This window comes from Lindgomyces ingoldianus (genome assembly GCF_010093535.1).
Source record: "Lindgomyces ingoldianus strain ATCC 200398 unplaced genomic scaffold BDR25scaffold_34, whole genome shotgun sequence".
NCBI lineage: Eukaryota > Fungi > Ascomycota > Dothideomycetes > Pleosporales > Lindgomycetaceae > Lindgomyces > Lindgomyces ingoldianus.
This window is the reverse complement of record NW_022985195.1, coordinates 459,424-486,610: the sequence shown is the minus strand read 5'-3', so window position 1 is coordinate 486,610 and position 27,187 is coordinate 459,424. Positions and strand designations below refer to the sequence as shown.

Below are 27,187 nucleotides of genomic sequence, written 5' to 3'. Positions count from 1 at the left end.
CATCGCGGGCATATCAACGAGCACCACCAACCTGCTCAAGGTGCCATGTACAAGGCTATAAAAGGAATTAATGTAGAAGCAATTAGGAATATTTTATATATATACTTATATAGGTTTAATTCAGTTGCTGTTTAGTTATCCGTCAAAGAGGCGCGCGCGGTTTAGTAGGGTGCGCAGCTTACTGATGTCCGCAGCTTACTGATAAAACACGTTACCGAGGACTGCTACTGGATAAATGCTGCCTACTGCAGTCTCTTTCCTATACCCGGGCTCCATCAGAAATAAAGTATGTTAACCCATCGCGGAATATGGACATAGTGTGTGTGATCTGTCAACCCTCTTGTTGTGGCTAGGAAGAACATTAAGAAAATTATAATCTCTGCTAGGACAGTTGAAGGAGCGCGGATGTGCTGTCCAATTACATTGTTCTCCGGTCAGCGGGAATTTCCCGAATGACGACGATTGCCGACAGGCGATCCATCTCGCCCCGGCGTTCAACAACGTCTCAGCTCCCTTTTATCCCTCAATTGCTCGTTTGGTCTGCCCTACGATCCGGTGTTGAGACGTCGCTGTTGTGCTGCAAGCGGCCGCCTGTCGTCCATCGAGGCGCAGCCAGCATCGTCTTCGCGCCCGCTGCTCGACCAGTAAACTCGACTAGCTTGATGGTCAGGAAATGGTTATCCCCAGTTGGATGGTTTGCATGACATAATCCCCTCACAGCTCTGATCAACACCATGTATGCTTCCCAGCAGGCCCAAGCATGTGGAAATTACCAGTCCGCATTGTCAGAGCCAGCAGGCGGCCGTCAATTGCACTCCCCAGTCCCTCTCACCGCAGCACCAACCCCTCAGACCGCCAAAATTTTCACGAATACTTCATTACCCATCTGCCCTCGACCTCGCTACACCCCGATTCGAGACCGGTCCATGGCCCGCACCACAAGCTCCCGAGAGACAAGAGCACGCCCCATGAGCCGCGTGGGACGAACCGCTCTCCCGCAGCGGCGCCGCCCATGGTGGGCGCAACGCGAGAGATGACAGTCGTGCGGATACCCTTAAAGAGCGCGAAACATCATTTCGGCGTCTCTTTGTCGCGTGGCACACGGCCCTATAACGAGGATACCTTCCAGGCGGGCACAATTGAGATCCCGGCCTTCTCGAAGCGCCGCCCCATGTCACTGACACGGAACCCAAGCGGCGCGATAAAGAGTGAGGTCATACCTGCTGATAGTGCCAGCGGAGACCCCCAAGTATTCTACTACGGCGTGTTTGATGGACACGGGGGCAGCGAGTGCTCGGGTTTCTTGAGGGAACAGTTGCATACCTATGTTGAGGAGGGGGCAAGGCTGTTTGAGCTAGAGAGTAGTCTGAAAAGGAAGGGAAGGGCGGAGAGGTATATTGGGTGGCCGAGTAGTGTGGGCAGTGTGGACGAGAGGACTGCCCACCCGGAAGCAGAGGCTTCTGGTAAAGATATCCTAGAAGCCGTGGAGACGCATACGCCATCTGGCACTGAGCCGATAAAGCCCCCTAAACCGGGGACGGATGAAAGGGCACCGTCTGGAGGCGTCGACAGCAAGGCAGAACCGATGAACAGCGCACCGCCACTTAAGCAATCGGACAGCATACGGAAAGCCGAAGAGCTGGAGCGATGTCTCGTCAGAGATTGGAGGGAGTTAGTCGGAGGGTACTTCCGACGATTCAAGCCAGAATATTTCTCCATGTCTGCCGGAGGCCGTGGCTATCCCACGGAGAACGACGTCACTACGAAGCGTCAGTCCTCAAGCTCGGCCATTCCTGCCGACGTTAGCGAGGGGATTGGCATCGAGACGGTATTAGCGTACGCTTTCTTGAAGGCCGACTATGACTTTGTTTCTGCCCAAGTTAGCAAGCAAGACGAAGACCCAGTTCTCGCAGACAGAGCCATCAACGACGACGACATCCTGGGGCACCCCTCACGAGCAAGCAAACGAATTGGCGGAGCGAAGCGCTTCAAAGGCGGGAGCACATGCAGCATCGCGCTCATATCCACTCCTACACCCTCGCCGTACTGGCATCCCGCCTCTCCCTCAACGCTCGTGACGGCTCATGTCGGCGACACGAGAATACTCCTGTGCAACACTGCAACTGGCCTTGCTGTTCCCCTCACGTCCAACCACCACCCATCCCTGCCCCAGGAAGCAACTCGTCTCCGGCGCTACGCTGCGACGTTTGTGACGGATTCCTTTGGCGAGGAGCGTGTTTCTGGCCTTGCCAACACTCGCGCCTTCGGCGACATGGCGTCTAAACGTATTGGAGTTAGCGCGGAACCCGAAATTCGCCGCATCGAACTATCGCCTGCAGAATACAGCTTCATGGTGCTTGTCTCTGATGGGGTGTCTGGGCCGCTCAGTGACCAGGAGATTGTGGACATAGTGAAAGAAGCTAAGACGCCCGAGCAGGCTGCAAGAGATGTAACGAGCTTTGCAGTTGAGGTTAGTACAGACGCGGACAATGCGACGACATTAGTTGTGCGGTTGGGCGGATGGGAGAGGCGGAGTGAGGGGGGTTTAGGGAGCATGGGAACGAAGGAGTTGAGAGACTGGAGGAAGGAAGAGGCTAACAACCCTCGTGGGAGGATGTGATTGTCTGATTCTTTGTCGGTTGTTTTCGCATTGCATATTGGGCGGATGGGTGTGTCACTTGGTGCGATAGGGGGTTTTGTTTTGGATAGCTCTGGTGTACTCTGTATTTGTATATGGGTTGTGAATGTTCCAGGTCACACATGTAGACATTGGGATGGACAAAAGAAAAATCATGGCATTCTCAAATGGACTGAATGGGATTGTGATGTCAATTGATGCACGGATGGGAGGGGGGAGCAAAGGCGATGGGACTACTTGGGCAGGGGGGCAGTGCTCGAAGAAGCATGATCCAAGGGTCCGGTACTGAACCCCAGCATAGCGACAGCAGACATCTTGGAGGTACTATGCGTGGATGTATAAAGATGGGCATTCATGGCTGGGGTCAGTGACCGTGGCCTGTGTGCTCGTTAGGGCTGCAGCCGGGGGCGATCTGGGGACGGTTTGGCGGAAGGGAAGCGAGCCAATGTGCAGCTTATGGTTCCTCTGGCTGCCTGAACGGGGGTCATCAACAGTCGCGGCCGCCGTCCACGGTCACTGCTGCCAAAATTTACTCCCTCGCCGTCACCTTCAGTCCTCATCCTCGCAGCTCCACGGCAATCCTTCGCTCGCTCGCTCGCTCGCCTGTTTGTTCTTTGCTTGCACATCTGCATCCACGTCTAGATAATCCTCCACTGCTGTTGCTGTGAGACACGCGCCGGTGTGTGGTGGGGCGAGCCTCGTCAGAAAAACAACGATTCACGTGTTTTGGCCCTCCCTACGTTCGACGTTCCTTTCGCTTCAAATTCCCTCCGTACACGGCAGCCCACCGCAACTTCCTCCCTCCTCGTGCCTCCTCCTCTCGCGCGGCAGCCCACCCACGACTATCTAGGTGCGCCTTCGTCCCGCTGCATCACTCTTCTACCTCAATCTGCTCCATCCACCAGCTCCCTGAACCTACCCTCCTGCAATCATGGACATTAACCAGGTGTTGGAGGGGACCCTCTCTCCTGGTGCGGCGCCCTCTCACTCCTCCCCCCTCCCTCCGTGCCATATCGCCCCAGCTAACGCCGCGTAGATTCCAACATCCGCCAGAGCGCTGAAACACGGCTCACCCAGGCGGCCGAGGCCAATTTTGTAAGTCGTTCCCCCTCCCCCTCCGGGCCCTTTGCCGCACTCCACGAACGATTTAGCTAATGACGTCCCCCTCTCCCTGCAGTCTGAATACCTGACGATCCTCAGCCAAGAACTGGCCAACGAGTCGGCCCAGCCTCACATTAGAACCGCCGCCGGTCTTGCGCTCAAGAACGCCTTCTCAGCGCGTGAATACGCCCGGTTACGTCAGGTCCAGGAACGATGGCTCAGCCTGAACCCCGAAATCAAGCAGAGCGTCAAGGGTCTTGCTCTCCGCACCCTCTCCACCCCCGATTCTCGCGCCGGGCAGTCGGCCGCCCAGTTCATTGCCTCGATTGCCGCCATCGAGATACCCCGCCAACAATGGCCGGAGCTGATGCCCACGCTCGTGGAAAACGTCGGGCAGGGTGCAGACCACCAGAAGCAGGCCTCGCTGACTACCATTGGCTTCATTTGCGACACCGAGGACTTTGAGTTGCGCGAGGCCCTGCAACATCATTCCAATGCTATCCTCACCGCAGTGGTCCAGGGTGCCCGCAAAGAGGAGCCCAACAATGACGTTCGACATGCCGCCATATCGGCCCTGAGCGACTCGATCGAGTTTGTCCGGTCCAACTTCGAGAACGAGGGTGAGCGAAACTACATCATGCAGGTTATCTGCGAGGCCACGCAGGCCGACGACGGCCGCATCCAGCAGGCCGCATATGGCTGCTTGAACCGCATCATGGGCTTGTACTACGACAAGATGCGCTTCTACATGGAGAAGGCCCTCTTCGGCCTCACGATCCAGGGCATGAAGAGCGACGAGGAGGACGTTGCTAAGCTCGCGGTTGAGTTTTGGTGCACTGTGTGTGAGGAAGAGATCGCCATCGAAGACGACAACACCCAGGTACCTAGACCCCAGCTTCGAATGTGGGATATGTCTATATTAACGCATAAACAGGCTCAAGCCGAGGGCTCCACTGAGCTGAGGGATTACTACAATTTCGCTCGAGTGGCCACTCAAGAAGTCGTCCCGGTGTTGCTTGAACTCCTCGCCAAGCAGGACGAGGACGCCGGTGACGATGAATACAACATCTCCCGTGCTGCATATCAGTGTTTGCAGCTTTGGGCGCAGTGCGTCGGCAGCGGTGTTGTCCCCCCTGTTCTCGCCTTCGTTGAGAAGAACCTTCGGTCCGAAGACTGGCATTACCGCGACGCGTCCGTCTCTGCCTTCGGAGCCATCATGGAAGGCCCAGAAGAGAATGTCCTGGACCCCATCATCAAGCAAGCGCTGCCTGTGTTGATTGCGATGATGGATGACCAGGTGATTCACGTCAAGGACTCGGCAGCTTATGCTCTTGGTCGAATCTGCGAGACGTCACCCAACACAGTCGACGCACAGCAACACCTGCCGTCTCTAATCGGAGCCCTCTTCAACGGCCTTTCAAGTCACCCCAAGATGGCAGCATCGTGCTGCTGGGCTCTGATGAATCTTGCGGACCGATTTGCCGGTGAACCAGGCTGCCAGACAAACCCACTGACGACTCACTTCCAACAGAGCATTACTCATCTTTTGCAGGTCACGGAACGAGCTGATGCGGACAATCAACTCCGAACTGCAGCATATGAAGTACTCAATGCTTTTGTTACTAACTCTGCAAATGATAGTATCGGCCTCGTAGCTACTCTGTCGAACGTTATCCTTGAGCGTCTGGAGAAGTCAATCACTCTGCAGTCACAGGTCGTTAGCGTCGAAGATAAGTTGACATTAGAGGAGATGCAGACCAGCTTAGCTAGCGTCGTTATGGTGCGTATCTCTTTCGCAGCTCCACCAAGGTTTTTAACACAAGTTTAGTCGATTGTGCAACGATTGGAAGGAGACATTAGGCCACAGGCCGATCGTATCATGCAGATTTTGCTACAGCTGCTTTCGACAGTTGGCGGAAAGTCTAGTGTTCCAGATACCGTCTTTGCCGCCATTGGCTCGATTGCAACCGCCCTTGAAGAGGACTTCATCAAGTACATGGAAGCCTTCACACCTTACCTCTACAACGCCCTTGGCAACCAAGAAGAACCTGGTCTGTGCTCTATGGCGATAGGTCTTGTCAGCGATATTACTCGTTCGTTGGGCGAGAAGGTCCAGCCGTTTTGCGATGCCTTCATGAACTATCTCCTTAATAACCTCAGGAGTAACCAGCTTGGTAACCAATTCAAGCCTGCAATCCTCCAGTGTTTCGGCGACATTGCCCAGGCCATTGGCGGCCACTTCGAGACATATCTCGCGGTCGTTGCTCAGGTCTTGCAGCAAGCCTCTTCAGTGTCCGTAACGCCAGATGGCAACTTTGAGATGATGGATTACGTCACTTCTCTTCGCGAGGGTATCATGGATGCCTGGGATGGCTGCATTATTGCGATGAAATCAAGTGGCAAGAGTATGTCTCCCCCCTAAACCCCGACATATGAATTAGAAGCTAACTTTGGTAGCTCAACTCATGGTCCCTTACGTTGACTCTATCTTTGAACTCCTTCGCGTAATCTTCTCAGACACCAACCGCACTGAAGCACTCTTACGATCTTCTTGTGGTGTCATTGGGTAGGCTGAACAACCATGATGCTGGTGTCATTCAGCTAATCAATGACAGTGACCTTGCGGACGCATTTCCCGCCGGCGAATTTAGGGAGTACTTCCGACATGACTTTCTTACAGCTATGACGCGGGAGACTCGAGCCAACCAAGATTTCCTGGGCCGAACGCGCGATACTGCTCGATGGGCACGAGAACAAATCAAACGCCAAGTCGGTACGTTGCCCATCAACGGCCCTTTTCTTACTCCCCCTCCTTAAATAACACTTCATTCTTTGAAACTGGAGATTATCCTTCACATATCTTCTATCACTGATCCCTTCCCTCAGGCGGCAATCAAGGCGTCATGGCCTGAATATCATGACCCCCACCCTTTCCCCCTTTCGGCGTCGTATGGGTTGCTTTGAGCGGAGAATTAGTTGACATGCTGGATACCCTTTCTTGGGAATCTATCCGGCGTTTTGACTAAGTTCTCTCTCTAGGTGATATCAGCTTGGGACTTTCACTTGGGACTTTCATGACCATTTTCCAAGCGCACATGGAACAGCAAGGCCGTGACCCTGCGGTCGATCACGTCAGGGGCAACCGTCGATCCAGCAAAAAGCCGGCCCCTGTTACGCCTCAAGCCCACGCTAGCAAATGATCAATCGCCAGGTCTTGGAGCACTTCGGCGTCGACGGCGAAGTACCCACATCAAAGACGATGTTTTAACACCCCCAAGCGACATCGACCCCCCAGCCCGCACCCCGACCCCGTGCACAGCAGCAGCATCCAACCCCCATGGCACAAAACCCACACCCGCACCCGCACCCGCACCCGCCCCGCGCCCTCGATTGCACACGTCGTAGACACATACCCATCTCCAAAAAGTCATGTAGCCCCAAAAGTCATGTAAGGTGGAACAGAGAAAAAACCCTTTTTGTAGGGAATTTTTGTATTCACCAGGAGAATTAGAGAGAGAACCCATTCGTACGGATTATTGAGACTATACCACTTTTAACATTGGTTGCCCTTTTGTAGCTTCTTTGTTCTTTTAATCACAATCACAAATTCACAAATTTCCCCAAGACTCCCAATTGCACTTTTACACGTGGTTGGCAGCAGATGTGAAAGTAGAGGTTATCTGATTGTGTATTTTTGACTTGTTGACCGAACTCCCCGACGATAGGTACTGATTAATTTCTGTTGTGTAGGGTGTATGGAATACATGGAGATAATCCGCTTTCCTTGGGCCGGGCTGTCGTGCGCATTGTGTCAACCGCTTCAGTTGGTTTCAACTTCTTTCGATTCGATGAATATTGGCTTTGGGACTTCCTTTCTTTCAAGAGTAGATGTGTGATTAGAGTGAGTCGGCAGAGGAGTATGAATGAGTGGAAGAAGCGTTGAACGGAGCACATTGCAGCTTGTAGGACTAACGATCTGCTTGTGATATAAAGATTGTGAAAAGAAACTACATGGAATCTGTGACATTTGACTTCAGTGGGCACTGAAAAGTTTAGCTGATATGGAATATTGAAATTGGCTAGACGCCAGTTTTGATGTATTAACCCTGTCTGACGTTATTTCTTAATCGGCTCAGATTCTCACTTCAATCCGCATCATTGGCTCAACCTCAACCTCAACCTCAACCTCTACCTCCACCTCCACCTAGAATCCTGAACACAAGACCGTCCTTGGCATGCAAGAAATCTAAATCACTCCTTCCAAGGCATATCATCTCCAAACCACGTTTGGTTCGGGAAATTCTTATTAGTCACGCATTTCGGGTCACATGCGTCGAGCGGGAAGGGGTGTTTGTCTTTTAAGAGGTCGAGTACGAATTGGTCTTTGCTACAGGCGGGGAGAACTGTGTGGGGTGTTAGTATGTTATTAGGGATGGGGAGGAAGGAAGAGAAGAGGTAATGTGTAGAGCCAGAGAGGACGACGATGGGGGAAATGTGAGCAAACAATGGCGGTTCGGTGTTGCGGCTAGAGTGGGAAGAGTACCATCAGTGCTCGGATACGTCCGATTCCCAAGAACACAGCCGGTAACATCTTTCGTTGTAGGCGTATACAATCCGTTGTAATTCCAGAACCAGCGCCCATCCGTTGTATCATCCGATGCGCAACCCAGCATAATCATATGTCCGATAGGATAGGTTTTCACTTCCTCTGATGCTTTGTTGGGACAGCAGTTTATTTTGAGGGGTGCCGTGAGCGTGCAGTTTAGGGAAGCGAGGACAGGGAGGGGGGCTAGGAGGAGGAGGAGGGACTTCATGTTGGCAGACAGGGGGTTGTTGAGAGGGCGGATGGTGGATTAAGGATAGGGGATAGAAGCTAGGAATAGTAGTAGAGCAGCAGGAATTGGGTTTACCTCCCGTCTTTATATGTTTCATCTACGGGATGCCGTACTCGCCTTCCTCTACTCACTCCGAGTCCACAGCCTGATCACCAGCGTGCATATTACTCTCCGCGGTAGATATATCAGAAGAGGAGGCAGGACTTCAGTACATCTTGGCCAGCCGACGCATTGGTGGTGTGAGAGGCAACACAACGGTCCATTCCAATAAAGTGAGCGTGATGACTACGACGTGCCGGACCGGACCTGGCGTACCTGTCTACTACGAATTACAGATGGCCAGGGGCATCGGTCGACGAAGCATTGGCGGTCTGACGTTTGCGATGGCTTGGATTGAAGGGTTCTATCGTGGTTGGCTGTTGTCAAGGCCGGCGTGATGGAGCGAAGACGAGTTGGGAGTAGAATAGCCGGTCAGAATGTACCCCACAAATTCCCAGATTGCTTTGAGGCGAGCGAAATCCTTGTTCCCCCGCAAGAGTTAGGATCGTTGTAAACGAGAAGGAATATAGGATATTGGGGCGATGCTTGGCTACCTTGGGCGACATCTGAAACTCCAAATGTTCGGTCTTGGCTTGCGTGGAATGTTGGTCCACTAAAAGGCTAGAAAAGTGAGCAAAGGAGCTGGAAATGCACGCCTGGTAAGATACTATGAGTCCGTCGAACTGCCCTCCTACCTAGTCATAGGGGAGTCGGTTGATGGGACACTTATGCAGTTTCATGTCCGGACTGTTCGTCGAGTTGGCACGCCAGGAGCAGCTGCCTTGGTAGCAGAGCGAATTGAAAAACTGTGTATTGATGGATATCGGGATCTTTCAAAAGAATCTAGCCCAAAGGCCCATCCGCCCAAAGGCCCACCCGCCCAAAACTCCACGCCAAAACCTAAAAGACACCAAGAAGAATGAGTATGGGGGAAGGAAATCAGAATTGGTCCAGTGTCATGCTCATGGACACGTCAGTGTTCTCGACCATTTTTGTGAACTCCTCGAAGTTGATCTTCCCATCATGGTCCAGGTCGGCCTCCATGATGGTCTTGTCGACGATCTGCGATACGAATGTCAGCACCGCGGATTCTTGCGAGACAACGAAGATGTCGTCCGGCGGCACGAGGCCTATGGCCATGACATGCGTACCTGCTGCAGTTGCTGATCCTTTAAATTGCTGCCCACCATCATCTTCAGCACAATAAACAACTCCCCGTTGCTAATGAACCCGTCCCGGTCAATATCGTAGACCCTGAAGGCAAATCGCAGCTTTTCCTCCTTGTTCCCCTTACTGCTGAAGGCCGAGAGTCCTGACACGAACTCCTGGAAGTCGACATCGCCGCCACCGTCCTCGTCAAAAATAGCTATCATGCGGGTAGCGAGGGGATTCGAGGAGATCTGCGGAAGCGCGAGGAACTCGTCCCGTTCGATGGTACCGGAGTTGTCCTAGGCCAGAGGGTCAGAATACCACAGGCATTGTGATGGGAGAAACGGCAAGAAGGAAAAGACATACCTTGTCAAGCTTCATGAAGCGCTTACGCAGACGGTCCACCTCCTCCCGGTCGACTATGGATTTTCATGAGCGCCGAACTTTCAGCCCCGCGACGCTGCACACGAGCATCGAGTTGAGAGGGACAGTCAGGAACGTACAATTTGAGCCTTGGGCTATGTTGTCTAGCATCGCAGAGGATTGGTTGCCCATGTTGGCGTAGTTCTTTGGGCAAATAATAGGTTGGGGTTGTATTGTTGGAGGCCAGGGAGCGTCGTGGGGTACTTGGATGTGATCCACCTGGAGGAAGAACCCATGCCGGGCTCAGGCTAGCTCGCCCTGGCGCACCCTGGCTCGTGCTTTGGCTGTGTTTTTCCGCTCCGAGCATTAGCATTCACTCCCGGGCTACGTCTTGACCACCGTGTCGCCTTACCAGGCCTTCAAGTGCCCAGTCAATTCCCATTTGGTCCCTCAACTGCCATTATGGCTTCTGGCGTGCCTATCGAAATCGCCTCCGCGATCCAGTCCGCCAGCATCAAGCGCCATCCCTCTCCCACCCATGACATCAACCCTGCGACGGCCGCCTCCGCAAAACAGCCCGTCCAACTCTCTTCATGTCCTGGTCCTGGCCCCGATGCCCTCGATGATGCTGCCGAAGATGAAATTCCGCTCTCCGTACTGCAGCCAATCCCGCGGCGGAATACGATGCCCCCGCTGCCGGATCTGCGGTTTGAACAGAGCTATTTGAAGAGCATTGAGAAGGCCGAGGGCTGGAGCGGCGTGCTCTGGATTACGTTTAGGGATCAAGTGAGTCTCTGCGCATCATGGATGCACATAGCACTGGCCCTTGGTGTTCTACCGCAGTCACTGACGGTGGTCAGGTCTTGATGTGCTTCGCCCAAGGTGTGCTATGGACTCTCATTCTCAATGGCTGGCGGCACTGGAATCGTTCCTCCAAGTTCAACGGACGCAGCGTCGGTGCGAGAATAAGGCGGTGGTGGTGGGGGGTCAACAAGTGGGCGATCCCTGCGGAGAAGAAAGGAGCATTGAGGGACAAGAAATTCGCGAGGAACCTTTCGGATGTGAGTGTGGTCCCGCAACCGCCCGGCGGCCTTCGAGTGGCGGTGATCATATCTGAATGATAGAGCTAACTAGCAGGTGCAGTATTACAAAGGACGGTTCTCAAGCACTGCCCGCGACTAGGTAGTTTGGACCATGTAAAGTCCTCCGCACAGCATTATAAAAGGCATCAATTGGCGTATTGGGAATTGGAACAGAAGGCTGTACTGCGCATTAGCACCTATCACGGGACCTGGCGGGGTTATCACTATCCGAACAGAAATCCGCATCATCTTGAAGCTTCCCACCAATCTCAGCAACACACTCAACAGATCAACTCCCTCTTGTCAATGCTCCGCGGTATGCCAGCATGTAATGTGCCAGTGGGTGATCCAGTATGTCCATTTCATTGCCTCCATCGTCGCGCCTGCATCCACCATTCATGCTGCTGAAGTACCTGTCTGAGTGTAAAGCAAGCGCTCTTCCCTCTTCTGTCAAGGTGACGTAGTATGCTTCGAGTCTTCAAGGTAGATACACACCTACCGCATCTCCTTGTTGTAGTTCAACTGCTTCCTGGAATGTCTCGGCGGCCGTCTTGGCTGCTCGTGAGCCTCAGCAGCTTCTCTCTGCACCACCGCGACTCCTCCTCGCAGCACACCCCCCTCCTCTCTACCCCGGCAGCTCCCCTCTGCCGTCACCGAGCCAACACAAGCCGCCTAGCACGCGCTCCCGCTGCAGTCCATGAAGTCTCCGATTCCTCCAGCTCTCTTCCACGTCACTTCAACTCCACGACTTCTTCAGTTCAGCTTGGTCATGTCCAATTCACTTGACCTGACTTTACTTGTCTACTTCACTTGCACTTCACGTCTTCGCTCCTTTCCTATTCTTCACTTCTGTTCTTCACTCTGGTTCTTCACCGTGGTTCTTCATCTTGGACTTGAAGTGTTCCCTCTACTTCAATCCTTCACGCTGTTCTTCGCTTCAGTTCTTGGCTTCGATCTCCAAATTGGCTGTTCACTCCGATCTTCACTTCGGTTCTTTACTTCGGTTCTTCACTTCACCCGCCGTTCGCCATGGGCAAGAAGTCGCGCCAGAGAAAGCAGAGGAAGTCCAAGGAGTCCACGCCACCAGACTCCCAAGAGCTCCAACCACCGCAATCACCGCAACCAAGCCAACTATTAAAGCCACATGATCCGTCGCAGCCAGACCAGCCGCCGATGCCACATGAGCCGATGGGGGGATACATCCAAGACGCACCGGACCTCGATACTCCACACATCTGGATCATCACCGAACCTCTGCAGGGTGATCGGGGCCGCGAACAGGCACAGAAGATCGGTTGGGTCCTCACTGAGGGCACGAAGAATCCACCCCTCAGACTCTACTGCGCACCCGATGACCACAACATCCAGACGCTCGAGCAGACGTTGATTGCCCTCCACGAGAAAGGCTACAAAAATGTCGAGGTCTGCATCGAGTACGGCTTCACGTAGGAGCATCGTCTGCAATCTCGCCGACGAACACTTGCTAATTCTCGCAGAACCTGGCTGACCCGACACCAATCGTGCCGTCACTACCGCCGACCGCCTAGAATCGAAGCTCTCATGGCGAGATACCCATTTATCGACACTGAATACGAATCACTGTACCCCCGACGGCTTCTCATCCAGGAGACGGCCGAATTCCTCCTTACACGCGTAGGCGCGACGCTGTTCCGGACCCTCTACAACCTCAAGAAGCGAGGCAAGCGGAGCCCACGACACATTGCCATTTTCGCCCATCCTTCCGTAGTCATTGCTCTCACACGTGAACTCGGGATCTTTGAGCATCACCGCGGCCTCTGGGGCCATTTCACGCAGACCCATGACCAAGAAGTCCGGACCCACGCAGGAGGAATCACATGCGCCACGCACAATCTCAAGAGCTCAGACCCGTTCTTCAAGCGCTGGCACGCGCTCTTGAACGGATACGTCGACCATATGACTGGGGTACACAATATCGTCTCCTTTTACGCCGGCTCCGAGACCTCTTTCCCCCAGTGGCACTTCCCTGATCCCATGGCCAACTTCTCGTTTCGAGTTACCGCCCGCCAGTACCTTGTGGTACTATTTAGATTCCTGTGGGGATTCGTCACCATGTTCCCCAAGACCTGGATTTGGCACTTCAAGGTGAATCCATACCGCGTCCCGGCGTTTCTGTTCATTATCTCCGTGTATGCTTGGTTCTACTCTGAATTCGAGAAGATCGCTGGTGGGATTCTTGGAGCTGATATAGGCCTCCTAGCCTCAGTTCATTTCATGCTGTTCTTGTTCCCCCCGCTACTTGCAAATGTTTAATCGGCTCTGGACCCCCAGGTCGAGGTTAAGAATGAGGGAGAATAATGTTTCTGTTTGCTGCTATTTTTTAGGATGGGGTTTTTGGTTGGATGATTCTACTGGAAAATAGATAATATTCCTCCCTGACAATGCGATCTTGCTGAACATCTTATGGCCTGTCTGTGTGTGGCTGTAATGTCCCTGTCCTAATAACAGGCTCTAAGATCTCTAAGTGAGCTTTCAAAATGGGTAGGCATACCCGGAACTTTTGCCCCCTCTCTCAGAAGGAGTTTGGTATTACCAGTCCTGCCCTCAATTAGAGGAGATTCTGTTACACCTTCCACATTCTCTACGCCTAATTCTACGATGTCTTAGTCCCCACGATAGGCTCCAAGTCCTTTGAGGGAGGTTTATAGAATAGGGAAGCTGCTCCTAGACGCTTTCCTGCTTGGTTAATTGGGTCTCTTGGTCCTTTAGTTTTGTCCTATATTAGAAGAAGTTCTGTGGCACCTTCTCTATTCGCTACACTCGATTCCGTAGTGCATCGTTCCTGATAACAGGCTCCGAGTCAGTTAGGTGGGTATACAGAACATAGAAGCTTCTCTCGGACGCCTCCCTGCCAAGAGAAGGGTGGCTTTAGGTCCTTAGATTACGTCCTACACCGAGAGAGATTATGTCGCGCATCTATCCATGGGCGTCTTTTATACCCCAGTACAAAGTTTTAAATCGTAACCTCTTCTACTGCTGGGTTTTTCGAATAGCCGCAACGTTGTGGGGCTTGCTGGCTTGGGAAGTAGGACACTGGGATCAATATTTCTGCTCTAGAATAGTCAAGAATTTATGTTCTAGCTACCTATTCGCGTTCTTGATTTCAGACGGATTTGATAGAATTTTACCATCACCAGAGATCGAGAGTAATAATGCCATCCTAATGCCAGACATCAACCACGGCTCACCATTGGAGTCACCTCAACGAGCCCGAGCATGTGCGAAGGACCCAAGTTCTTAAGGAAGCCACAATTTCATTCGCCGTCCCCCCTCATTCTCAGTAAAATCACTCTGTCCCACCTATCTTTCTCGTCTCATCCCTCAGGACGGCATCCATTCCTTCCTTCCTCCCTTGCCACTGCTTGCCCAATCGTCCATTGAGCCTCGATGCCAATTCTTCGCCGAACAATGAGAAGTTCGAACCGTCGGCCAAGGACTCATTACGGGAGGCCGTCCTGCCTCCTTTCTCACATCAACTCTCACGATCCATCTCAAGACCACCTTCGATTGGCCGCCCAGACCACTGCTCACAATTTTGGGGGTACCACTACAATTCCGATTTCAAGCTCACTGTCTCATCCTCCGCCTCTGCTACCCCTTCCACGGCCAACCCGATCGATGTCTCCACCACCACCGTACAGCCTTCTTCCCCCGGATTTTAACCCTGATAGCCAACCGCATACAGCTAGGAATAGCAGGAACAAAGACGCTGCTCTAATCCATGAGGGTATTCGGGAAGATTGCTCAGTTCGGTCGCTTATTCGAGTAATACGTGGGAAGGGGCCGTGGAAGGTTGAGATTAGTTTTCGGATATGAAATTGTAACATAGAGGTTGAGATGACGTTGTGTTTAGAATAAAAGCGCGGGATCTAACACTAGAAGAGAAATGTAACGGTTAGTGAAGATGAGTTACATATATGCTAACCAATCGATGAAGTTCGGCCGACTTTCACGCGTCGCTCTAAAGATGGCGTAGAAGTCACAGTCATTTACGATGAGATCTAGCTGAGTTGTGAGCACTATTTTTTTCAGATAGCAACTTACACGATTCAACAAAAATTCACAACCAAAAAAGTGAAAGGATGTACTCCTCAAGCTATGAGAAGAGGGGATGGGAACTAAGAAGTCCTGGGACGGCGTTGAGGTAGAAGAGATCCCAGGGTGTTAAAGGTTTGGGGCCCCGACAATCCCTCTCAACACATCACACTATTAAATCCATCCTAAAATCAAGCAAAAAACCACAAGATATGCTCTACAAAGGGCTAATAGCATTCTCTAAAATTCGGAAAGAAGAAGTATGTACTTCTTCCAAGACTTTCCTTAGCTTTTAAGAAAATATTTTAAGATCAGTGAGGGAGGGGCTAAGTGGTGGCGATATTAGGGGCAGAAGCGTTACCTGCGGTAGAAAATAGAGTGCTGATCTGTGTTTAGGACAAACACCCCTTTAGATTGACCGGGAAAGCCTGGGCGAGTCCCTCTCTCTTGAACCAAGCCTACTCTGTTACGTACGTCTCCATCATATCCACGACCTTCTTTCCCTCCAGACTATACCCCTCGACGAATCTCTCACCGAACCCACTCACAAAGTTCAAATATGTGGTCTCCGGCTTCGTCCTACAAAGTCCACACATAATCTCCCTCAAGTACCCTCTCAACCCCTCTCGCGGGAACTCCTTCGCAATGCCATCAAATTCCTGTTGGCTCATCCCGACTACACCACCCATGAGCTGCTTGCTGACATCGACACCCAAAAGCTCTGTAAAGATCCCCGCGTTAGCAAGCGCGACTTCAGATTCCTTGAATGCAGCGATTTGGGGAGACGAGTGCAGGGCAATAGCATCCCAAACAAGTTGAATCCGGTGTTTATTCCATTCCGAAGCTTCGCCCTCGCGAAGCAAGAATTCTCGTGCGGCATTGGCACTATCGACTTCAAAACACTTGTCCTTGGATATGAGCTCGGGGCTCTTAGACCAGCCTAGATCATGCAAGATGGTTGATAGAGCGTAGGCTTCCAGGTCGATGGATTGCTGAGCGGGAGGAGGGAGGTGAGAAATGATGGCCTGACCGGTCAACCAGGAGCGAACGACATGCTTGTAGCCTTGATCGTCCATATGACGACGAGCGAAAGCGATGGCCTTGGTGATGAGAGGGGTGTCGGGGACAGTGATACCAGCCAGGACACGGGTTTGGAGGGACATAATGAAGGAGTTGTGCTGGAGCTTGGGTATAAGGTGGACGTAGATGTTTTGGGAGTGGAATCCCGGGAATTTTGATGAAGATGCGAAGATTTTGATATAGATTCTGATACTCCATCTTCTAAGAGAAGCCCTTCTCTTTTTATGGCCTTCATAACGTTATTCTCCTCGCTTTCAGGGATAGAGTTCGGCCGACGAGTGATGCACTCTAAACCCTTTCTCAAGTTTTAGTGCATGGACTAGCAACCATCTCATATCCACTTCCTACACATGGAACCGTTGCCTCGAAAATTTAGCAATTCCCAATATCTCTAGTAGAGGGGTCGGGACGGGTGCAAAACATTAGCCGTGCCGTACCGCAGCAGGTTGCAGGTGTTTGCTTGACTGATGCCGACTCAACCCGAACTCTTTTCTTCAACCGCCGTCGAAGCGACCTGCAAACACACCCACCATAGAATCTTGGAAGAGTACACTTTACGCTCTTCCCAAAGATGATTCACTGGCTAATCGATACCCTGGAATCGACAAGAAAACCGGGGCGGGCCCTGAATCCTAGGCTTGCTATTGGCCAAGTCAAGTTTCTTTAGGTATAGCATAAAGAGTACTCTAGACAGGTTATGTGGTACATTGGCGAAGTTACTCAGCTGACTTGAGTGGCGCCCTATTAGTGAATGAAGTTGCATAAGCCTGCCAACCCCAGCTCCTAATTCCAAACATCCCTGATACCACCCACACCTCTCAACGGCTCCGCATTTACACAAGATTCCCTGTCCTCCCGTACTTTCCCATATCCAGACTCGATTGCCTGAGAAGTGTGCGCCATGCTCCAATGAACTAGCCAGTAGGAAAGTAGCGGTCAGGACACCGTAAGCTGAGACGTGCATGTTGGCTCGCTCCATGTTCAAAATGCGGAGAAGCTGGTGAGGAGAGCCGGGAAGAAGCAAGTATCATGCGATTCCGGGGAAGATAAGTCGAAACATAATTACCTGCTTGTTTATCTCAGTCTTTGCTCTATCCTTCCATATTCAATTTGAAGAGCCTTGGAGTGCGCTGTGTCGATCGTTCAGAGTTGATAGGCTCTAGACACGGAACCAAGTCACACGTGACCTCAACATTCATTCGGTTCCCGAACTCCATCTCAACAATCCCGAGACAACAAGTTAAAGCCAACGTCACTGCACCCTCTAACAGTTCAAGTCTCCACCAAGCCCAACTTGATTATCTGCCGTAACATATACTATCGATTTCTGTCACAATGCCTGGCCCTTCAACCCGCTCCCTCGAAATGATGGTCCTGCAAGCGCACCGTGCGAAGGGGGTTCGCTATCCTATTGCGACCCAAAAAGATTGCTTCAAGACTTGGTATTCGTATGCACTAAGACGGGGAGAGGTTGACAAGATTGCGCCAAAGGAGCTTGCTGCTCATGGTAGGCACTTGAAGGAGGTGAGACATGCTGCACCCGGGGGAAGGACATATTTGTAAGGTGTGATTACCCTGGCCTTTTGAGAATGTAAAACTGATGTGTGAGGCAGAGAAGGCTGGATGTGGTAATTCCTATTGGCGTTCGATGACGGTGTCACGATTTTCATGGGAACTTTATCTGAGGAAGAGCGTGGAGTTGGGAGGGACGATAGCAATAAATACAATTTGCCTTGGACTGGGTTGGGCGATCTGATTTCTAAATTAGGTTCCATTTTCTTCTTACCACCCGTTTTTATGGGAAGTGCTGCGCCTTTGACATTTCCATATCGTATCATATCGTATAATTGGACCAACCAATTGAAGGAGAGGTTCGCGAGCGGGAGAGCTTTCACTACATCCCAACGCGTGGAGCCTTCCAGCCCAACAATATTGCCTACAGTTTCAACCTCCCTCTCAAAGAAACCTACTGTCTCAACGAACCGCCAACCACATCCTCACCCCTACTCATCCCTGACCCCACAATTATTCTTCCATCTCCCCTAAACTTACCCTCATCATAGTCTGAGGTATGAACGCCGACAATGTACGTCGCTTCACAGGCGGACCAAAAAGGTCCTTCGAAGTCCGTCGACGTAACGAGCCCGAAGATGACTTCGAGCAACAATCTTCAACTCGAATCGGGTATCAGCCCTTCCAGCGCACTCCCGTCGCCGACTACCCCCATTCCATCACCTCAAATGCCTCAGCCGACAGCGGCAGCACTCCCACCCCATCAACCCCTAGCCTTCGCACCTTCGCACCACCAGCCTACTTCCTTCCCAAAAAAAGGTGGTACTTCATTACAACCCTCCGCATCCTTCTCCTCTCCCTAACCTACTTCCTCGCACAAGTCGACAAATTCCTAATATCCTACTACTCCAAACCTATAACCGCTTCCCTTCACCTCGCCCCCTCGCAATACGCCCAAATATTATCTTACTGGACTGGCGTCGTCTACATCCCCGCCTCCATCCTCATTGCCTGGTTCGCAGACTACCAAACCTGTCGCGTCAAACTCCTCGCCTTTCTTGCGGGTTTCTGGAGTCTGTGCGTGGTATGTCAGGGACTTGCACAAAATCATAGGCATATGCTGCTTGCGAGGATGGGCATGGGGATTGGACAGGCGGGTAGCGAGGCCTTGAGCGTCAGCTTGATATCCGATTTGGCAGCTTGGCCGGAGGTTTTTCTCGGCGAGAGTGTTCTGTATGTTGCGATTTACCTTGGGGATGCAGTGGCGGGGAGGATCGCGCTGGCGTTTGAAACCACAGGGATCCCGAAGTGGGATAGTGCTATGAAGTGTACGGGGATGATTGGAATTGTCCTGGCGTCACTAATCATGGCCGGGGTTGCGGAACCAGTGAGGCAAACCGGGCTTGTTGAGGTATTAGAGATGAGTGAGGAAGCGAAAGATTTGAAACGTGAGAGGAAGTCTAGAGGATTTAAAGGGAGCTGCAAGAGAATCTGGATTGAGATGAGCTCGATATGTAGGTATATGATCAAGCTTCAAAGCCTCTGGATCCTAGTCCTCAGCTCAGCAATCCGCCACAGCGCTGCGAACGTTGTCGGATACTACATGCCAGGCTACATCAATAACATCTATCCCTCCCAACCCAGTCTCCGCGAAACCTATGGTCTCATCCTCGGAGCCACTAGCTCCTTATCCGTCCTTCTCGGTGGCCTCATCGCGTGCCTCCTCTGGAGATACACAAAAACCTGGAAATATCACTCCTTACCACTCTGGATTGCAGCCGTCGGTGGCCTCATCTGCAGCGTCTGCCTCATCTGTGCTGTCTTCTCCCACACCTCTCGCTCTGAACCTACAGCCCTTAGGGTCCTCTACAGCACCCTCACCTTCGCCATCTTCGCTTCAGAAACCTGGCTCGGATGTCTCTCAACGATCATCACTGGTCTTCTTCCCCCAGACTACAAGACCTTTGGCTTCGCGGTCTGTGGCGCAATGCAGTGGATGATATACTCCCCAGCCCCTGAAATAATCCGCTTCTCATTGACGAATGTAGACCCGGAGAGTCCCAGATATACGCGGATAATTCAAGTGTGTTTGGGTACAATACCACCGGTCTGTTACTTTTGGGCCGGGGTTGGGTTTATTTTTGCGGGTTGGGGGTTGCGGAGAGACTTAGAGGATCGGGATACATCGAGCAGAAAGTCGGATACAAGGCGGCAGTTGTATTTCGTTGGCGTGTTCATTTTCTTCGCCACTGTGGTACTTGTTTTGGTGGTGCTAGACGTTCGGTTGGGATGATGATACATGATTGTACAAAAAGAGTGCTCGTCAGCTCAGCAAAGACAGAAACCTAGTCAAGGTATATAGTCGGAAACACATTACATTTATTGCATTTAAATAATATGTCTAATACACTCTCAAGAAATATAAGTAAAAGACTGGTCTCAGGGAAGGATATCCCAAACGCCGACGCTATACGTAAAAATCAAACCCACACCCTTTTAAATCTCTATCAACCCAGGCCCAAAAATCGCAGCCTGTGCAACATCATCCGCGCTCGCAAACGGCCCCGGTCCCCTCGTCACCGCCGCGATCGTCAGCCCGTTCATCTCAAACTCATCGAAGGGGAAGGCCGCTTGGAAAGTCACAACTCCATTGGCAACAACCGGGTTCTGGAGAGATTTGACAACCGGTGTGTTTTGTTGGTTGATGTAGACGAGTGAAAGGGAATTCCAGTCTTGCGTCCCGGCGTCAGAGGCAGCGAACGAGAATTGAAGGTTTTGGGTCTCTGCTTTGATGTTTGTGGAGAGGACGTTGAGGGGTTTGAATGTCTTCAGTGGGATGGTGTTGATGTTGGGGCAGCTTCCAGGGATTGTGAAGCTTTGAATGGCGGTGAAGGCAAAATCACGGACACTGGTCGTAAGGAAGGGCAGGGTGCTGGGGCGCTTGCTTTGGAGAACGTGGTAGAAGCCTTCTTGTTCACCTTCATTGCCGATAACGGAGCTTACGGCGCGTACTAGCCCATCGTCGCCGTTCTTTGCGAAGACCTGGTTGACGTCTTGTAGGGTGCCGAGAACAACATCGGTGAACGTTGCTGCAAGTGCGATTGCGGATTGGAAATCCGTGACGGGGAAACTGTATTTGCAAGGCTGGATGGGCTCAGCCTTGAAGTTCTGAAGAGCGCCATTAGTATTAATGGCGTGAAGCTCTTCTTGGGCAACGATGGCTTTTAGGCTATCGAGGACAAATTCGTGTCCATATCCAAGATCGTATCCATGTAGTTTGTTGGTTACGTTGTAGACTAGTTCAGTGAAGTAGGCGACTTCGAAGAGCTCGTTCAGCGCGATCAATTTGAGATTGGTGAGGCCATCTGTGCTGATCTTTGGTGGCGGAGGACTATTAGGAAGAGTGCCGAACGCTTCCAGCTCGATTTGTTTCGTCTGGTCGGTGGAAGGATTGGGGAAGCCGTTGGGGAGTGGAAAGAATTCGCCGTTAGGGTAGGCATCGCGCTTTCCTGCTGGAGCGGCAAATGATATAGCAGCAAGGGATAGCGTCGATAGTGCTATTATGGAACGCATTATGGAAGAGGAGGGCGTTACTGTTAGAGGAATACTGTGAATGTCGAAGATGTCGAAGAGATGCAGCCGATGATATCCTGAAACGTAGGAACCTGCCAGTATTATATACCTATACCAAATCTTCCATTCAAGCTAAGAGCGTGCGTTGTGAGAACGGATGCTGGTCTTCCCTTTGACGTGGTCTGGGCGCAGCACTGTGCCGTTAAGGCTGACAACCAAGTCCACGCCTCTCATCACAAATCCAATCCAAAAATTCCCTCCCAAACAGATGTCTAGAACGGCGCCACAAGAGGCCGGGAAATTGCGCTACCGAGGAGTGAGCGAGCGTTGGCTCGTCTTATTTGAATTCAAGCTTTGGCGTGGTGAGGCTGAGGTCAGGCTTGCACCCAAACAAAGAACAAATGTTTCTCAAAATAGATCGACCACGCTCGGTAATTGGACCATTGTTTGTAAGCTTCAAAAAGGCAGAAGCTTAACCTAGATCTAAAAAGCTTAGCAAAGGTGAGGTGAAGCATCGGGTTCGTGCGAATTCTGGAGAGATTGGATTGTGGATAATACCATCTCCGCTCCTCGTTCGTCATTCTTGCTCTGAGAACTGAAAACTGACTTTTTCTCTGTCGCACATAGAATTACCGTCTACGGCCAGCTTTTCGTTTTCGTTCAACGACAGCAAGAGAGCCTTATCAGCTTCTAGATAATTCCAATAAGTGAGTCATTACTCTCGCCATGCTGCCAACAGCTCTCGACAAGTTAAATTAGCGGAAGGAGGAAACTCCGAGTGCACGCCTCATTGCGGCGAGTTGTCTTGCTCGAAGACAGAGGATGAAGCGATACGGATGGGTGAGTGCCCGACACAGCCCTCCACTCCCGCCGGACCGAGACTAAACGAACCACGTGATCCTCTAGAGCCTGCCCCAGGATCTCCGACTCCACACGAGATCTATTTTCATCGACCTTCCTTTCATCATCATCAAGATTCACCTATTTACAGTCTCCAGTCACCATGAAACGCAAGAGAAGTTGGTAAGTTCCTTTCAGTCTTCTTGTGGAGCTAGCCTTGACTAGCGTTCCTTGTCTCGCTCGTCCACTAGTCCAATGACCCATGTATAGCTGAAGTGCCCGAGATCTTTTTTTGCAAGGGTTCTTTTAAACAATGGTATCTCATCCTATTTTGTGCCATGGTGGGAAATTGAGCCAAGATACAGAGTTTTCATTTTCCAGTATGAGGTCACTTCTACGGTTGATCTTGCGCGAGGCCTTTACAGCTTAAAATTCAAGACTGAAACAGCCTGATATCCCGTTAAATCGCCAACATATAGGCCTCGACATGATCTTTATGGAACCCCCCCTTCTTCCAGTCTGCCAGTCTTTTCGTAATGGAAAGCTCTTCGACGGTTTTCGGGACACGTCAAACAAGAGCTTACTCAGCATTATCGTGACTTTCTTATCTAAGCCTGCGGTATCGCTCATTCTTTGCTTCGTTAATAAGATAATTCACCAACTAGAGTTTGTTCAGAGATTCTTTTCATCATGGCCACTGGAGTGAGATACAGGATGGTCTTCATACCTTGAAGAAGATAGATGAAGTAGCTTGGTGTATATACCATAGCTCTGGTTACCATTTTGCATTCGCAGCTACCTCCTCTTGCTCACGACGAAGGCTTATAGGAGGATTAGAAATTGTTTTTGGGAATACAAGGCACTACGCAGCAGAAACACCATATCAATTCTGAATGCTATGAAAGCATGCGGCAAACTCCCATATCGCTGGAAACGGAGTTCTGAAACTTAAAGATCTGAATTGCAATGCAATGCTTTTATGCGACGGCGCTGGTGCTTGTTAGATCTCCATGTTCTCTACATAATCAAATATTCCCATTCCTGTCCTCTCATTTTGTTTCATGGACGGTGATAACGAAAACCATCGTACGAACGTCAGTAGCCATTCTATATCCATTCCTCCAATGTCTGCCTTACGCGTTCTTCTGGGATCCAACCATTTCCGATATCGGATGTGTCTCGAACTAAGTAGCAACGTACGTTTCCCTTGGAGTTTTGGACGACCTTGTCGATATTGCCATGCTCTAATTTTCACTCCCTTTGATATGAGAACTCCGTGTTTATATGGTGGACAAGATTGCTTTGCTCTACATATTTGGCGCCGGTATCAGGAAGTCCATGCACTCTTCTGAATGGAGATGAAGATCCTAATTATCACCGTAAGATGCTGTTTAGCATTCTTCGCGTTGAAGTCCTAATAAGAGCATCTTTTCCGACGGCACGTATACGGACGCTTACTGTTTAGGCTAGACTTTCAAAGAACCGGTTGTAGGTATATTAGTTGCTTGTACACCCCTCCTGCGCCGAATATTCCGTCAATTTTTTGTCAACCTTGGGCGTAGAGAGGGGATTTTCAGCTCTAAAATCTCCATCAACTCCAAAAGCCCCCTCATTCGATGCCTCCGTGAATTCGAGATTCAAAATTAAGAGTGCTAAGGAAGGCCGAGGCTCCTACATCAAAACGCGGTTATTGGAGTCCGGGACTGGAGCCGAACATCTTCAGAGGACACTGACATGGATATAGGAAGCCCTTTGAGTAATGGGGCTTTCAGAGAGAATTCTTTCCCCAAACCTCACCTCTTGTAACATGCAGATTCTTTGCACTTGCGAACCCTAATCCACACTCCTTACCATGTTCCGCGATTTAGGGGACTAACTTACTTCCCTTAGATATCAAGTGATGACATGCGCAGTGGCGCAGCTCACAGACATTCAGATGGCGCCACGCAATTGTAAAATCGATTAACTTCACTTCGAATGCCAAACTACCAAGCTGGCGGAACATGGTACTAGAGCAAGGCATTACTATCGCTTCGAACTTAATTAATATGCGGCGTATGGAGCTTCTCAAGTCAGCCGGGCAAATTGAACTGGAAATTGTAATAGTAGCAAATGTTGTTGTTCGGGTATTGCTGTAGTGGACGGTTCCCACTACCGTTTCTAAAATTTGCCCAACATTTACAAATCAACATTATACTCTGTCTGGGCGTCACATACACCCTCGACCTCCAAAAAAGCGTTCCTACTAAAGGATCTGTAGCGCATGGCACCTTCTCCAAGCAAATAGGACATAAACGAATAGGGGTAACGGGGCAAGGAATTTTCGAACGATCTCAAGATTCCCAAAAAGGAACTAAGACACACTAGGTAAGAATTGTCCATTGCTCGAACAGGGATAGCGTTGCACGTGTTTTGCGCTTGGTCAGCGCTCTTGAGAACGTTTTTAGATTACTAATTAGGATTGTTAATCCAGCACACTGTTCAGCCTCAACATGTCAGAAGGACTTTCCTTCAGCCTCAGCATTCCTGAGAGGCCTGGGCCCGAGCATCGTACGACTTGTGGCCTTGCTCTTTGATCTTCTCGTATCTGGACTCAGCTCTCACGCCAAGCATCAGTAGCACACCAACATGTGGCTTGGGGGTCCCGGTCAAATTTCGAGTAGCGCAACGATTTCCTCAACATACAAAGAGATATTTCTGCATGGAGATTTTGGCGGATGCGTTAAAACGGGATGAGAAACGTTCTAAATCCAGAAGGTTTAACATGGCGTCCAATCAGCTATCCTCCAAAGCTGGGGAGAGCTATTTCCTAATCGTTGTGACTGCTTAGCGGCGATATATACTAGAAGACACTGTGCAGTATATGAGTGGAGAGTATTCTCTGCTGTTTTCGCCTTCTCCTCTGTCCTTTTCATTCCGTTGTTTCTAGATATTCGACAGTCTTCTCAATTTTAAGACGTCACATTTGTATTAATTGATTCCTGAGTACCAGAAAAGAGCATGGACAACCTCGATATGATTATCATTGGTGCAGGCGTATACGGAATACAAGCTGCAAGAACGTACCTAGAATTTCACCCTTCCCACAACATCGCAATACTTGAAGCAGATTCTTGCCCTGGCGGAGTATGGAGCGCAAATCGAATGTACGATGCGTTCTGGACGCAGTCTCCACTCGAAATGTGGGAGTATTCTGATCAGCCGCTGAAGGATGTCGAGTTGAAAGACACCCATCACATGTATTTCCAGGCCAGACACTTTACCGTCTACTTGGATGGCTATCTCAAGAGCCATGTGTATGGCGGGAAGACCCTAACAGATCGGATTGTGTTGAATACAAAAGTCGAGAGGTTGTGGAAAGAGAACGGCGTGTGGCATGCCCAAACTAGTTCGGGGAAATCATACATCGCTCCCAAGGTCATTGATGCCTCCGGCCTAACCTCCATTCCCAACATCCCCCAAATCCCCGGCGCTAATACTTTTAAGGGGAAGATGATCCACCACAAGGACTTTGGACGGTCCGACATCTGGACCTGCAAAACTTGCGTCGTGGTTGGGGGGGCAAAGTCCGCTGCAGATGTTGCCTACGCCTATGCCAAAGCCGGCCTAGAAGTCCATTGGGTCATTCGAAAGAGTGGAAACGGTCCCGCGGCTTACTTTCCCGCCGATTCACCAGTTAGCTACTACCAGAATTCTAACGAAGCTTTCCACCACCGAATGATGGCATCAATGTCTGCTTCCATCTTCACGCCCGAGTCGTGGTGGACTCGCTTTCTCCAGCAGACAGCAATCGGCAGAGCATGTGTGAAGTTTGTGTGGGGCTACCTTCAGAGAGAGCTATACTCCCGGGCAAAATACGATCGCAAAGACGGCCAAGAGAATGGTTTTATGAATCTCAAACCAGACACTGGACTGTTTTGGCAGAACGATAGTAGTGGCGTGAACCAGCGAGCAGATTTCTTCGACACCATCGCTAAAAAAGTCAAAGTTTACCGCCAGGATATTGAATGCATCGACATACACAATGTCCATCTAGCCAATGGGACAACTATTGATGCAGACGCCATCGTATTCGCGACTGGCTGGAAAGACTCACCACTTTATATCGATCCTCACACAGCCTACTACCTAGGTCTCGCTACCCCTAAATCCGCCGAAGACCTCAAGGAAGCCTCAAAATGGGCCACTCTCGAGACCTCCGCTGACGCCGAGATCCTCAAACGCTACCCCATCCTCTCCAACCCACCTCCATGCCACAAACGCTCCTTCACGGAAACCCCTTTCCGCTTGTACAAATCCATTCTCCCAATCCATGACCGCAGCATCGTCTTCCTCGGCCGCATGGTCCTCGCAAACCACACCTACAACGCCGAAGTGCAATCACTCTTCGCCATAGCCGCTCTCGACAACACTCTCAACCTTCCTTCTGAAGCGGATATGGAGGAGGAGGTTGCCTCGGTTCGGGCATGGCAGAAGCGAAGGTATCCTGCGAGAGGAGAAGCTGGAAATTGGTTTTGGTATGATATTGTGCCATATACGGATGCAGTGCTTAAGCAGCTGGGACTTGAAAGTCATCGGATGAAGGGAGTGAGTGATTTTTTTAGACCGGCAGTTGCGAAGAATTTGGAAGGGTTGGTGGAGGAGTATAGGAAGAAGACGGGAGGGAGTGAGGACAGGAAGACAAGATAGGTTGGGCGGATCTTTCGATTCGAGTGGCTCTCCACTGGAATTTTTGCTTCGAGATTTAATGTACTAGGGTTGGGCTTGTTACTTTGATCAGATTTCTGGTTCTCTTGTAATATTGCTATTGGGATTGGGTGGATCGTTAGTAGAATGTAGAGTTATGGCCCCTATCAAGCGTTCCTAGGAGTTACTATTCCTAGCAGATGTTGGTGGTCAAC

The 27,187-nt window shown here is 50.9% G+C and overlaps 11 protein-coding genes across 11 annotated transcripts; 7 read left to right on the top strand and 4 right to left on the bottom strand.

Annotated features, from left to right (window-relative positions):
- Positions 1-1,012: 1,012 nt before the first annotated feature.
- Positions 1,013-2,620, top strand: BDR25DRAFT_237646 (protein phosphatase 2c; the record flags this gene model as incomplete). The annotated part of the gene is made up of 1 exon (XM_033685597.1): positions 1,013-2,620. The coding sequence occupies one exon, from the start codon at positions 1,013-1,015 to the stop codon at positions 2,618-2,620; it is 1,608 nt and encodes a 535-aa protein (XP_033543204.1).
- Positions 2,621-3,438: 818 nt separating this feature from the next.
- Positions 3,439-6,795, top strand: BDR25DRAFT_77735 (importin subunit beta-1). Its single transcript, XM_033699028.1, has 8 exons — positions 3,439-3,609; positions 3,675-3,733; positions 3,816-4,619; positions 4,674-5,519; positions 5,568-6,144; positions 6,197-6,305; positions 6,355-6,512; positions 6,626-6,795. Exons 1-8 carry the CDS (start codon positions 3,570-3,572, stop codon positions 6,649-6,651), a joined length of 2,619 nt encoding a protein of 872 aa, XP_033543203.1. The 5' UTR covers positions 3,439-3,569; the 3' UTR covers positions 6,652-6,795.
- A 1,195-nt stretch (positions 6,796-7,990) lies between these two features.
- On the bottom strand, positions 7,991-8,553 carry BDR25DRAFT_317748 (uncharacterized protein; the record flags this gene model as incomplete). The annotated part of the gene is made up of 2 exons (XM_033691699.1): positions 7,991-8,142; positions 8,283-8,553. The coding sequence occupies 2 exons, from the start codon at positions 8,551-8,553 to the stop codon at positions 7,991-7,993; spliced, it is 423 nt and encodes a 140-aa protein (XP_033543202.1).
- An 886-nt stretch (positions 8,554-9,439) lies between these two features.
- On the bottom strand, positions 9,440-10,395 carry BDR25DRAFT_345577 (EF-hand). The gene is made up of 4 exons (XM_033694064.1): positions 10,266-10,395; positions 10,129-10,181; positions 9,765-10,061; positions 9,440-9,675 (listed from the first exon to the last, which is right to left on the bottom strand). The coding sequence occupies exons 1-4, from the start codon at positions 10,315-10,317 to the stop codon at positions 9,553-9,555; spliced, it is 525 nt and encodes a 174-aa protein (XP_033543201.1). The 5' UTR covers positions 10,318-10,395; the 3' UTR covers positions 9,440-9,552.
- A 192-nt stretch (positions 10,396-10,587) lies between these two features.
- BDR25DRAFT_268830 (DUF1770-domain-containing protein) lies at positions 10,588-11,481 on the top strand (the record flags this gene model as incomplete). The annotated part of the gene is made up of 3 exons (XM_033687134.1): positions 10,588-10,911; positions 10,986-11,186; positions 11,269-11,481. The coding sequence occupies 3 exons, from the start codon at positions 10,588-10,590 to the stop codon at positions 11,305-11,307; spliced, it is 564 nt and encodes a 187-aa protein (XP_033543200.1). The 3' UTR covers positions 11,308-11,481.
- A 755-nt stretch (positions 11,482-12,236) lies between these two features.
- On the top strand, positions 12,237-13,499 carry BDR25DRAFT_317745 (uncharacterized protein; the record flags this gene model as incomplete). Its single annotated transcript, XM_033691698.1, has 2 exons — positions 12,237-12,652; positions 12,704-13,499. The coding sequence occupies 2 exons, from the start codon at positions 12,237-12,239 to the stop codon at positions 13,497-13,499; spliced, it is 1,212 nt and encodes a 403-aa protein (XP_033543199.1).
- Positions 13,500-15,600: 2,101 nt separating this feature from the next.
- On the bottom strand, positions 15,601-16,540 carry BDR25DRAFT_306174 (uncharacterized protein). Its single transcript, XM_033690574.1, has one exon. The coding sequence runs from the start codon at positions 16,442-16,444 to the stop codon at positions 15,740-15,742; it is 705 nt and encodes a 234-aa protein (XP_033543198.1). The 5' UTR covers positions 16,445-16,540; the 3' UTR covers positions 15,601-15,739.
- Positions 16,541-17,696: 1,156 nt separating this feature from the next.
- BDR25DRAFT_237371 (uncharacterized protein) lies at positions 17,697-17,924 on the top strand (the record flags this gene model as incomplete). The annotated part of the gene is made up of 2 exons (XM_033685588.1): positions 17,697-17,831; positions 17,883-17,924. 2 exons carry the CDS (start codon positions 17,697-17,699, stop codon positions 17,922-17,924), a joined length of 177 nt encoding a protein of 58 aa, XP_033543197.1.
- A 508-nt stretch (positions 17,925-18,432) lies between these two features.
- BDR25DRAFT_377487 (MFS general substrate transporter) lies at positions 18,433-20,177 on the top strand (the record flags this gene model as incomplete). The annotated part of the gene is made up of 1 exon (XM_033697501.1): positions 18,433-20,177. One exon carries the CDS (start codon positions 18,433-18,435, stop codon positions 20,164-20,166), a length of 1,734 nt encoding a protein of 577 aa, XP_033543196.1. The 3' UTR covers positions 20,167-20,177.
- A 108-nt stretch (positions 20,178-20,285) lies between these two features.
- On the bottom strand, positions 20,286-21,723 carry BDR25DRAFT_306172 (uncharacterized protein). The gene has a single exon (XM_033690573.1). The coding sequence runs from the start codon at positions 21,444-21,446 to the stop codon at positions 20,370-20,372; it is 1,077 nt and encodes a 358-aa protein (XP_033543195.1). The 5' UTR covers positions 21,447-21,723; the 3' UTR covers positions 20,286-20,369.
- Positions 21,724-25,286: 3,563 nt separating this feature from the next.
- On the top strand, positions 25,287-26,975 carry BDR25DRAFT_336524 (flavin-binding monooxygenase-like protein-like protein; the record flags this gene model as incomplete). Its single annotated transcript, XM_033693106.1, has 1 exon — positions 25,287-26,975. One exon carries the CDS (start codon positions 25,287-25,289, stop codon positions 26,973-26,975), a length of 1,689 nt encoding a protein of 562 aa, XP_033543194.1.
- Between the last annotated feature and the right edge of the window lie 212 nt (positions 26,976-27,187).

Coding starts and splice junctions, on each gene's coding strand:
- BDR25DRAFT_77735 (XM_033699028.1), top strand. CDS start 3,570: ATGGACATTAACCAGGTGTTGGAGGGGACCCTCTCTCCTG. Junction 5,520..5,567: donor GCTTAGCTAGCGTCGTTATG/GTGCGTATCTCT, acceptor ACACAAGTTTAG/TCGATTGTGCAACGATTGGA. Junction 6,513..6,625: donor ACAAATCAAACGCCAAGTCG/GTACGTTGCCCA, acceptor CCCTTCCCTCAG/GCGGCAATCAAGGCGTCATG.
- BDR25DRAFT_345577 (XM_033694064.1), bottom strand. CDS start 10,317: ATGGGCAACCAATCCTCTGCGATGCTAGACAACATAGCCCAAGGCTCA. Junction 10,182..10,265: donor CATAGCCCAAGGCTCAAATT/GTACGTTCCTGA, acceptor GAAAATCCATAG/TCGACCGGGAGGAGGTGGAC. Junction 9,676..9,764: donor AGGATCAGCAACTGCAGCAG/GTACGCATGTCA, acceptor TTCGTATCGCAG/ATCGTCGACAAGACCATCAT.
- BDR25DRAFT_306172 (XM_033690573.1), bottom strand. CDS start 21,446: ATGCGTTCCATAATAGCACTATCGACGCTATCCCTTGCTGCTATATCA.
- BDR25DRAFT_306174 (XM_033690574.1), bottom strand. CDS start 16,444: ATGTCCCTCCAAACCCGTGTCCTGGCTGGTATCACTGTCCCCGACACC.